The sequence below is a fragment of the Mus caroli genome, chromosome 7 (assembly GCF_900094665.2).
Source record: "Mus caroli chromosome 7, CAROLI_EIJ_v1.1, whole genome shotgun sequence".
Taxonomy (NCBI): domain Eukaryota; kingdom Metazoa; phylum Chordata; class Mammalia; order Rodentia; family Muridae; genus Mus; species Mus caroli.
The window spans coordinates 117056687-117067901 of record NC_034576.1 but is presented as its reverse complement, the minus strand read 5'-3'; the positions used below and the strand labels follow the sequence as shown (position 1 = coordinate 117067901).

The 11215-nt window shown below is 46.6% G+C and overlaps 1 protein-coding gene and 1 non-coding gene across 5 annotated transcripts in view; one reads left to right on the top strand and one right to left on the bottom strand.

The window, feature by feature from the left end:
* Positions 1–11215, bottom strand: part of Insc (INSC spindle orientation adaptor protein) — a 108525-nt gene that overhangs the window by 11285 nt on the left and 86025 nt on the right. For all 4 annotated transcript variants that reach the window (XM_021166905.2, XM_021166904.2, XM_029480213.1 and 1 more), the window contains 2 exons: positions 10388–10559; positions 4610–4788 (listed from right to left, as the gene is read on the bottom strand). In XM_021166905.2, the coding sequence (XP_021022564.1) occupies positions 4610–4788; positions 10388–10559 (351 nt within the window). The remainder of the gene's footprint in view (positions 1–4609; positions 4789–10387; positions 10560–11215) is intronic.
* LOC115031645 lies at positions 7060–7191 on the top strand. The gene has a single exon (XR_003837314.1). It is a non-coding gene; the product is annotated as a small nucleolar RNA SNORA17 (small nucleolar RNA).

Below are 11215 nucleotides of genomic sequence, written 5' to 3'. Positions count from 1 at the left end.
TTTGTGTCTCTGTCTCTGTCTCTGTCTCTGTCTCTGTCTCTCTCTCTCTCTCTCTCTCTCTCTCTCTCTCACACACACACACACACAGAATAAGCCTAAGTTTCTCTCCATGGAAAAACCAAATGAACTGTAATCTGTGTGACATGGACTTGCCCCACCCCCACCCCTTTCTCTCTCACCTGTACACTGTGAGACTGGAGAAATGGTTTAGTGCTGCTATGGCTTTGACTCCAGCATTCAAGTAACAAGTTGAGGAAGCCCCAGGTTAAAGGAGAGACCTTGCCTCAAAAGAAAAAGATGGGAAGCTGTAGAGGATGTCTGACATCCTCTTCTAGACTCTGCAATTAGACATAGATACATGCATCTGCACACACTTGTCCATACCCACCCCCACCTCTTTAAATAAATGAACAAATAAACCAATAAATAAATAATTATTTTTAAAAGGATTTGCATTTTTATATATCTTGGAGAACCTTCAACTTGAGGTCTGCATCTTTAATGGAACTTTTCTCTCTAACTCTTTCTACTCAGCTCACAAACATTCATTATCCTAAAATGAGAGAAAAAGAATTTTCAATAATGAAACCTGAGCCATTTTCTCTAACCCTGTTCCTCTTCCCTCCTCACATAAAATCATGTTATTACTTTAGACCCACCTGGACAACACTCCTTGGTTAAGAGCCTTAATTAATCACTGTGCAAAACCCCTTTTGCTCTGTACAGGAAGTTATTCATCTCTGGGTAATAGGAATGGGCATCTCTGTGCAGCATCACTTGGTATACCATGGGAGATCAAATATAAGTCATAAAACTATCATAAGCATTCAGTGTGTCTTGCCAATCACCCAGAACACTTGTTAAATTCAACAAACATAAGACACTTCTAAGAGGCAAGAACTGAAAGGACCCAGACCTTGAATGATTTGTTAAAGGAGCACTAGCAATGTGACAGTCACATTAAGGGTCTGAACACTGATGTGGCCAAGAGGTACTGAGAATGAGAGATCCTCTCCATGGAATAAAAGGTCTCATATTTGGAGGGTTCTATGATGGTTCAAATGAGAATAGTCCACATTCCTATATTTGAAAACTTGGTACCAGTTGGTGTAACTGTTTGATAAGAAATATAATGTGTGGCTTTGATGGAGAAGGTATGTCACTGGGGCGAGCTTTACAGTTTCAAAAGTCCATGCTATTCCCATTCAGGTCTCTACCTCATTCTTGTGAGTTAAGATGGGAGATTTCAGCTACTGCCCCAGCACTTTGCCTACCTGCCTGTCTGCTGCCATGTTCCTTGCCATGAGAGTCATGGACTCCATCCCTCTGAAACTATAAGCCCTGAATAAACTCTTTCTTTGATAAGTTGCCTTGGTCATAGTGATTTATCACAGCTATAGAAAAGTAACTAAAACAGAGCCTTCTTGTCTAGACAACTAGTGGCTCCTCTGGAACTCTGAAATCACTTTTCATTCAGCTTACAACGGCCTTATAAAAACTGAAGTAGATAGCTAATTAACCTAGACCACCAGGGGATCTGCCATGTCACAGTTCAACAATAAATGTTCTGGTTTGGTAGAATATAGGTTGGCTGAGTCTTCTGATAATAGCACACAGACAAAATGCTCATCTTGCACTGTTTTAGAGCAAGTAGGAAAGAGATACTTGCTCACAGGCAGACATGAAGACATGGCCCAGGTTGTGTCGCATCCTAGCAGTCTCAGCGGTCACTCTGACCATACTCTGACTCCACCAACATCCCTCCTCACCTGCTGTGCTGTAGGATATCCCTAAAGATTACAACATGTAAAGTATGCCCAGAACATGCAGTTAGAGACAGGTACTCTCTGACCTGACAGACCTTATGACACAGAACACCTGGATGCATCTATTGTTGAGTCATGGGTCCTTCTCTATGTCATCCAAGGATTCAGACACACACAAAAAAGCCAATATTCAAAAAACTGTAATTAACATTATTCTTTAATCAGACGCTCATCAACAATGTCAAGCATAGCTCTGGAATTCTCTTTCCCCCCTGCCCAGACTCTTTCCTTTTTTATGATTTATGTGTTCATGTATGTATGCATGTGGAAGCCAGAGATTAATCATTCTCCAGCTGTGTATATTGAGTGGGCTGGACTGAACCTAGAGCTTGCCAACTGAGCTAGGATGACTAACCAGCAGGTTCCATGGACCCACATGTCTCCTTTCAGCACCAATACCGCAGGTATTTGTTTCTATGCTCAGCTCGTTTGTGGGTTCTAGAGATTTGAATCAGGTTCTCATACTTGGGTAAAGAGCATTTTACCAACTGAAACTTCCCAGCTCCAGCTTATAGTACTTTTCAACTGTACACACACACACACACACACACACACACACACACACACACATTTACCTTGCATGTGTCCACACACAACCTGATGCTACACATGTCATCCATTACTTCACACCATACAACATTCATCACTGCATTAGCTGTATTTCTGGGCCCTCCATTCCTGCCCTAAATTAGACATCTCCATCTAGACCCATCTCAATATATTCTATTCCAGTTACCTGCTCCAGTCACTACTCAGTACCCACTTTGGTTCTAAATGCTTTATGAACACCACCCCCGTTTAATCAAATAAGAGCCAGAGGAGAGAAGAAATGTTGCTCTCTTCATTATACAGATGAGAAAATTGTGGCTTAGAGAAATTAAGAAATTGGCCCAACGACACACAGCTAGGAGATGACAGAGACAGGATTTGAACTAAAGTGTACCTAAACCCAAGACATGTTGTTTCTACTTATATTTACATACATGGCAGAGATTCATAAACTATGGAGAGTTTTTGAGACACAAGCTGATATTACAACCCCCAGTAATTGGCATTTCTGATTAATGGAGTCCTGATAAGTGGTGTCGGTACAGAAGTCCCAGAGATGGTACAAAATATGGTGATTCTAAAATGCCAAGCAACTATGAATTTCTATGGGAAGTGTAGGCAGCACACTGTCTCTTTGAAAGCAATTCACAATAAGGCTCATCATGTTTCTGTTATAAGTACCCTCCACTTCAGGGGTCAGTGACACTGGTTGTGCAGGGCCTTAGAGGTGTCCTTCCCATCCTGTCCTGTCTACAGTTAGATCACTGCACAGCATAGCCTGTGCACAGCACCCTATGGGTGAGAAATCCCAGGGCTTTGGAAACTAATAAGTGAGCAGGGTCTTCTTTTTAGGAATTATAGGCAAGCATTCCACTAACTGAGCTACATCCCCAAGCTAGGATAATTTTCTTGATTCCTGATATCCAGATGTAGCCTGTACTATCATCTTCTAGATTAGCAGAAGTAACGTGGAAAGACCCCAGACCCACGGCTATGTTTATAGCTGCCCATACCCCAAGGGTGAGCATAGAATGGGCTTTGCCAGTAAGGCTTTGGCTTGACTAATTAAGTGGACTTGGCCTGTCTAGATGATAGAGGAGTCCTCACTGTCCAAACAGAGGTGCGCTAAGTACATAGCCAAGACCAGGAGGCTTTGCACAGCATTGGCGTCACTAGCATGCTCATTACTGGAAGCCTCGCTGGGCATTTAATTTCTTAAGTATTTCAGGGGGCGGTGAGCACTTCAGAGCCCAATTCATCTTTTTTGTCTTCATTACAGAGAGCCCTCTGATCACCTTAATCCTCCCTCTGTCACAGCAAAGAGCCATTTGTTTCTTTAATGGGTATGCTCTCACTAGCAAAGTGGCTGCTCAGAGCCAGGGCAGAAGGTGAAGCCATCCTGAGGACAGTGGGAGATGTGCCTGGCTCATACAGAGGGAAAAACTCCTGAATCAGATGCAGGGAAGTGTTCATCTGCCTCCGACTTGCCCACATTCTCACTGTTTTGAGGTGCCCTTCTCCTAAGTGTTGGTAAGACTTCATGGGATCGGGGAGAACCTTCCAATCCTCATAGTCAGGTTAGGGACTCTGCAGAGTCATGCGACATTCACCCAGGAAGCAACACCCCATTCTCCACACGAGGAGACTGCAGTCTACAGGTTCTCACTTTCCAGCATCCTTGTGACAGAGTCTACACTAACAGTCTACAGTCCCTAGTTTATTTGATCCCTGCCTTGACTCTGAAATTATGTATACACATTTTACAAATGAAGAAAGAATTGCCCAAGGTAACATGATTGTTAACAGCAAGGATCTGCTGAACATGTATCACCTGTCTCCAAAAGGCTTGTTCTTATGGTCACTACTGGATCTCACTGGACATGATCAGAGTAAGCCTTAGGAATGCACTTGATGGTGAAGGCACCCGAAATCATGACATGTAGGAGAGAGGCTCAACAAGTAGAGGCATCTAGCTGAAGAAAGTGTGTGTGTGTGTGTGTGTGTGTGTGTGTGTGTGTGTGTTTATGACCAATAAAGAACAAAACCTCTAGTACTGTGCTGCCCATGTCTAACACCTATGACTACACTGGGCATCACCTTTCAGAAGGCAATCAATCAGGCAAATAGCTAGGCCTGTGGGGATATGATCTCTACCTGTTCCCACCCTGACTATCTGTACGCTTGTCCAGCTCTAAGAAGTAAACTACAAAATCTGAGCCTTCCTGGGCTCTTACCTGGTCCCGAGTATAAGGGGTGTCCACTCTCTGCTTGTCACCACAGGCTTCCAGGAGGACACGGATTGCATTCAACTGCAGAAGCATCTCACAGGCCATTTTGTCGAAGAAGGTGATATTGGCAAGGGCCGCAGAGGCCAGCAGGAAGACTTCCCCTGACGAGGCCTCTTGGCACAGTTCTGGATAGTGAACAGGAAGAAACAGTTCAAGGCCAAGTGTTTGCACATGATCTCCCTTGGTCCCCACTATAGCTCTGGGAGACCATTTGGGTGGGAATCTTGGAACTGTTTTTAGAGATGAACAAATTAGTTACTATAGAGGGAACTATGTCATCTGCATAGGTAGCAGAGCTGGGATGGGGACCCTTGTATGTGGCTCCTGCTCACCCAAGGTGTTTATTGAGTGAATCCTAGGTGCCTAGTGATGAGATGATAGGATGGACCAAACAAGTCATATTCCTTCCCTTGTGATATGTATTCTCTTCTAGCAGACAAGAGAAAGAGAACCTTTGAGAGTTCATATGAATAATGGCAATTTTGATAAACAGGAAGAGAAAAGAGACAAATGCTACAGTGGAGAATATGTAGGGACCCATGGGCCACATAGGAGATGTCTCTAAGAACATGACTGTAAAGCTGAAACCTTAAGAGAGGAAAAGGAGCCAGTCATGAAACTGTCTGGAGGAAGGACATGTTCTAGATTAGAGAAGTAGTATATGCAGAGGCCATGTGGTAGGAAGGGATATATCCTTTCTCTAGTTCCCATCTCTCCAGTGATGTACACTAAGAGGTTAAGTTTGTGTGAAGGAAGAGGCCAGAGTTAATGCAGAGACTCTGCCTTCCAGACACCTCTGTATCTCCTTTTGGGCCAGATGGCAAAAAAGATCACCTGGCTTCAGAAGATACTACACAAGCTCCTGGGTGCCGAGGCTCTCTCATCAATCCTAGCAGTTACAACTCAGCACTAAACGAGTGTCCCCGCCTGCCATATGTAATTGTGCTAAGTGCCCGTCATCCCTCCATCACCTAACTCAGTGCCTTGGCCTCCACAGAACATGCAATGGATGGCCACCTCAAGAGGCACTGTCTATGGTTCTGCTTGTCCCAATGGTCCTAACTTCTTAAGTCTCAGTTCCAACCAGTTAGGATGTGTCAGATTAAGCTCTGTGCCACTTGCAACAAATTTGTCACTTCTACAAAGACAGAAGAAGGAAGGCAACACTCCAGAAAACAGACCAGGAGAGGAAGAAAGGACAGAGACAGAGCTGAGCAAGGCCTTAGGATAGTCCATACTTCAGAGTTCTGACACTGCAGTAGGCACTTCTTGGCATCTTCATGGATGTGGCTGTGGAATTCCCCTAAAGTGGGATGGGCAGGAGTGTCAGTTAAACACCTACCGTCTTCCTTGTGCTGTGCCAGTGCATTTGGATCCATCTTTAAAGAAAAGAGGGATATGTGCAGACATGGAAACTGAATCTCACATCAGCAGTCACAGATATTATTTCTTGAGCATTTACTCTGGCCCATCTGATCTCCACAGTGATCCATTTTTACTGTGTCATTATCAATTAAATACCTGATATTGTGACCTGCTGAGATCTTACACCCAGTAAGGAACAGTGATCACAAAACCCTCATTCTTTCTGTACTTCAGGTTGTCTATTGTTTCAGCTCCTTGCCTTATTCCCAGTGATGCCCCCATCGCCATAGGTTTCTGTCCTATTAGGGAGGCAATGCCTACCTCTAAGGTATTGCATTCCCTGTAGAACAGTCCAGATGTGACCATCAAATATCTAGAACTCATGATCCAGGGCTAGGATCACAGATGTTAGCCGAGTAACATCCTCATAGTGGATGCTCCTCTTATCCCCTGACTGGGGAAAAATCATTGAGGGCAACTGACTCTGTCCAAGCTTCCATCTCTATATCCAGGCTTTGGTATGGGACCACTCTACTGCTAGATTTGTCCCTAGGGGCAAAGAGTACCCCTCACCCTCATGCACTTGCCATTGATTCTGACACGTTGATTATTAGCACAGCCATCTAAGTGCCTTTTAATTTTGCTGCACATTTATTTGAACTATGGTCCTAGTCACCTGGGATGTGTTAGGAAGATTAGACTGAGGATATCAGTGACTCACTTATAAATGTTTCCAGGGAATGGCAAGAAATCGGAGGGCTATTTCCCACCAAAGAACAGAGCCCTGGCATCCTGCCCAGAAGATATATCCCATCTGCTGACTCTGTGAGTGGGCTGAACAGTGCATCTTCCTGGGGATGGGTTAAATAAGAAGGCTTTTCTTCTCTGGGGATTAATTCAGTCTGGGAGAGAAACGGGAGCGGGTATGCAACAACACTGAAAGGTTGTTTGGAGCATCCACGCTTTGGATTGTTTATTATTTGGAAAGTTTCTACACAGTTTGGCATTTAGTTTGTATATTAAAATATGTCCCTGTCCCTAAAGACATTGCAGATGTAGCTGCTGTGTCACATGTGCATCTGTAGGTGGCAGAGAGGAGGAAGGCTATGTCTACTCTCAGTGTTCTGACCGACAAACATCTGAATGATTAGCAGTCTGATACTCCCATTGGGGATGGGGGGGGGTAAGTGAGCTGGAAAAGACCACAAGGGTGGGGAACAAGCAGAGACTAAAAGAACCCCACCTGGGACTGCGGGCCTGGGCAGGATGGCGCCCGAGACTGGTACCGTGGGGCCTGGATATGGTGCTAGCCTAAAATGACACCAGTCCAGTGCCATGAAGTTCTGAAGGGAAGATCATGCCCAAAATGACCCCTGTTTGGTGCCATAATGGGCTAGCAGGCCATAGCACTCCTGAGATGACCCAAGACACTCAGAGACCCTGGGTGCCACTAAGAGAAGCAAGAAAGTGGTGGAGAAATGGAAGAGAAAGAGAAACAGGAGGGTGTGGGCACAATGAAGAGAGGGAGAACTGGAGACTTGAGGGTAGTGAGGAACTGCCTGATGTGAGTAGCTGGTGAGGCTGCCCAGGACCAGGGTTGAGTCCTGGCCTGTGATGCCATTGAGGGGGCACGTTTGCAGCAGCAGGGGGCTGTTAGTACCAAAGGTCAAACAGAAGTCTGAGTCGTGGTCTGGGCTGCCACCAGAGGATGTACTGATGCCTGAGGGCTGTGCAGAACTGGCCCCGCCCCTCATCTGGGCATCATGGAAGGCCTGACTTGGAGGCATGAGAGCAGGAGAGCTGACCCCATCTCTATCTAGGGTCAGTACTCAGGAGAGTGGGCCCCTGCACATAGTGGGAGTTGTGAGTGAGCCAGCCCCCAACACCAGAGGGTATGAGCATGTGAAACCTGGCCCTGCCAATCATCTTTCATGCAGTGGCGTGGATGAGGGAGAGATACCCTCCTCCCCTACCCTCTTATCACCTGTGACAGGTAGGAGACTGACCCTGGGGTCATGAGATCAGGAGAACCCTGACCCCCCACCTGCTGCAGCATGCAGGAAACAGGCCCTGAACCTCATCTGGGCAGCATAGTAGATCTGATCCTGATGGCAGGGGTGCAGGTGAGCTAGCCCCAAGAGTGTGAGCATGGGAGAGTTGGCTTTGCCACTTGTCTTCCCTGTGGCAGTATGAGCAAGGGAGAAATGCCTCCCCTCCCCTTGCCCCTTAGCAGCTACAGCAGGCAGGAGAGCTGGCTCTGGGGGTATAAGAGCAGGAGAGGGGCCCTGCCCCTTGTCTGATATGCATGGCACAGACAAATGACAAACACCCTCCTCCCCACCCTCCTTCCTTGCCACCTATAGCAGGTGGGAGATCTGGCCCTGGGATCATGAGAGTGGGAAACTGGCCCTGTTCCTAACCAACTGCAACATTAAAGAGAGCAGGCCCTGTACTAGCACAAGCAGCAGGGTAGAGCTGGCCCTGATTGCAGGGGTTGTTGCTGGGTGATTCCCAAGGGTGGGAGAGCAGGAATGCTCCCATGCTGACTAGCTCAGATACCTCTCAGGCCCAGATCCAGGGCTTTGAATTGGACCACCCCAACATCTACCCCATCAATGAACTGCTGGTGTTCACAAAAGGGGCAGCCCTACAAATTCAAAACTGCAGGATCTCCATGACACAGGTCAACAACAGGATATCTGAGAGGAGACCCAGTGAGGTTCCAGTACTGATAGTGTAGCAGAAGCCAGAGACCTCGTACCAGACAGATGAGTCACTGTACTGAACATTTGCAAGCAAAGAGGTGTGGACAAAAGGGTACACTGTGGGACACACTGTGACACACTGCAGCTTCCACAACAAGATTTCTTTCTTCTGTTAGTGGGGAGGTTGCAAGGGTGGAGGGTGGGTACAAAAGGAAAGGGAGATGAGTGGGATCGGGATGCATGATGTGAAGTTCACAAAGAACTAATAGAATTTGAAAAATAAAACAAAAACTATGTTGGCCTTCCCTACCAGGCGGTAATCAACTGTGGTTCAGTCATATCTGTCCGTATTTAGTCTGTGCACGGGCTCATCAACTTAATGCAGGTTGCAGACGTCTTATTTACTTTTCCCATCTGCCTCCCTTCAAGCCATTTTTTTTCCTGCCAGACCCTGGTGGGAGTCTGAGCGTGAGAGCCCCCAGCATGGTGGATCCTAACAGTGTTCTCGAGTCTCTCGCCTTTTCTGAAACTCCACAGGCTTTGTGGTCACCTGAGCTCCCTCTAGCCAGGGTTCTCTACGGATTGCGTTTCTTCTTGACTTTGAATCAATGTATATATTGGCATACCAGTTTCTCTAAAGCTGGCCCTTGGGAGACTCAGGCCCTGTGATCAGGATCAACCATAAAGTCCACCTAACTGAAAATTGCCAAATGCAAAGTTCTTTCTCAACAGTACAAACCTAGAACCAGAAGGGCCTCTTTGGAGATGTGGGTTACAATCCCTCAGTGTACATCAGAAGAAAGTTATCAAGTGAGATTTGCAAGATGCCCTGGTAAAGTGAGTAGTAGTATCTCACATAAGTCCATACAGGGTTGCTGGCCAGTAGCTGTTTGTTGATGGATAGTAGAAAGCCAGAACCCAAGCCTGGCTGTTCCAACTCCTGTCTCAGCATCCTACACTGTGTGTAACTCCAGGCAACAGCAGATATTCCCAGTCCTGGTGAGACGGTCAGTAAAAAGGTATGAATGGAAGTGGAAACTCAGACCTCACCAGGGAAGTTTCCTGAGCATTGTTACCCTGATTAATCCTAGATTTTGCAGTCTGGCAAAGGAAAGGTGAGAGAAAGAGAATATTCTAGATAGCTGACTATGATTCTCTTGCCAAACTTGCATAGGTCAAATAGGGAGACCAAAAAGAATCAATGTGTTCATGACCCTCTGATGCAAAGCCAAAAGGTGGGATTTCCTGCATCTCTTGTGCCAAGCTATTCTCTCTGGGAAGTCACTCATGCAAGTTAGTACTGCTACTGTCATTAGGTGCCATGACTGAAATTTTAGGAATAAAGCCTATTGAAGTCAAAATTTGAGTCCCTACTTGTCCCTGATTCCCAGGCTCTGAACTCCCTCTGAAAGGCCATGTGCTCCCTAAGTTTTCAAGCTGGGGATAAAGAGCTGCTTGCATTTCATTAAGAGGCTTTTGATCACAGGGCCCCCTAAAGCTGCCTGTGACCCATCAATAATGAGCTTTCAGCTAGTGTGGCTATCAGATTGTGAGTTTGAGCAAAGCAGGTGGGAAGGTTCTCCTGGTCCTTCTTGAAGACAATCATGCTTAGACCCTCTCACTTAAGTAACCCACCCAACCCAGGGTAACTCACTGATAAGGGCTGTCACAATCTCCTCCATGTTCTCCAGGAAGCTAGTGAGGTGCTGGGTGAAGGACAGATGTGGGGAGGTAACCTGGGCTACCACGGCTGCAGCCTCAGCTCGAGTGGCCTCCGAGTGGCTCTCATCAGTCAAGATGTCAGCCAAGCACAGGATACCATCCACCTGCAGATGGAGAGAAAGAAGTTCCTAGTGTGCCTTGAAAGGGAGCGTGTCACTGCCTGTGACAGTCATGAGACAGAACCAACTCCTCTTACCCTTCTGAGAAGAGCTCACACCCCTTGCGGAGTCAGAGAAAATCTGAGAAGAGCCCCTTCCCAAATGACCCAAAGGTGCCTCTGCTTTGAACCCAGGAAAGATAAGTGATCCCCTGTAGGTTTCCTAGATAGACAGCAAGCCAAGTGGCTAGGGGCTGACCTTGGCTAGGCATCACTGCAAACTGCAGTAGAAACAATGGTTTCTCAGTGATCTTCTGACCTTGAGCTTCAAGCCAGGCTCCGTCTTTTAGGCTGTGTGACTTCACATCCCTGACACAACTCCTTCAGACACCAGCAGGGTGTCAGGAGTTCACCAGATGGTAAAAACAGTTGATGCCTTATCCAGAAGACAAGTTCAGGAAGTGTGGCCCCCTCCCCACATCTTCACCTTTGACCGCATACTATACTCCCCACCTTCCTTCCCCTGCTCTGGTCTTCCACTGGGATTCCTGTAGAAAGAGGACACTGCTTCCACGGAAGCCTGCTCTCGCTGCCCAATCAGAGAGGTTCAGGTCTTGTGGGAAAATATATGCCAGAAAAAAAGGCTTGTTTCCCAGCCCAACC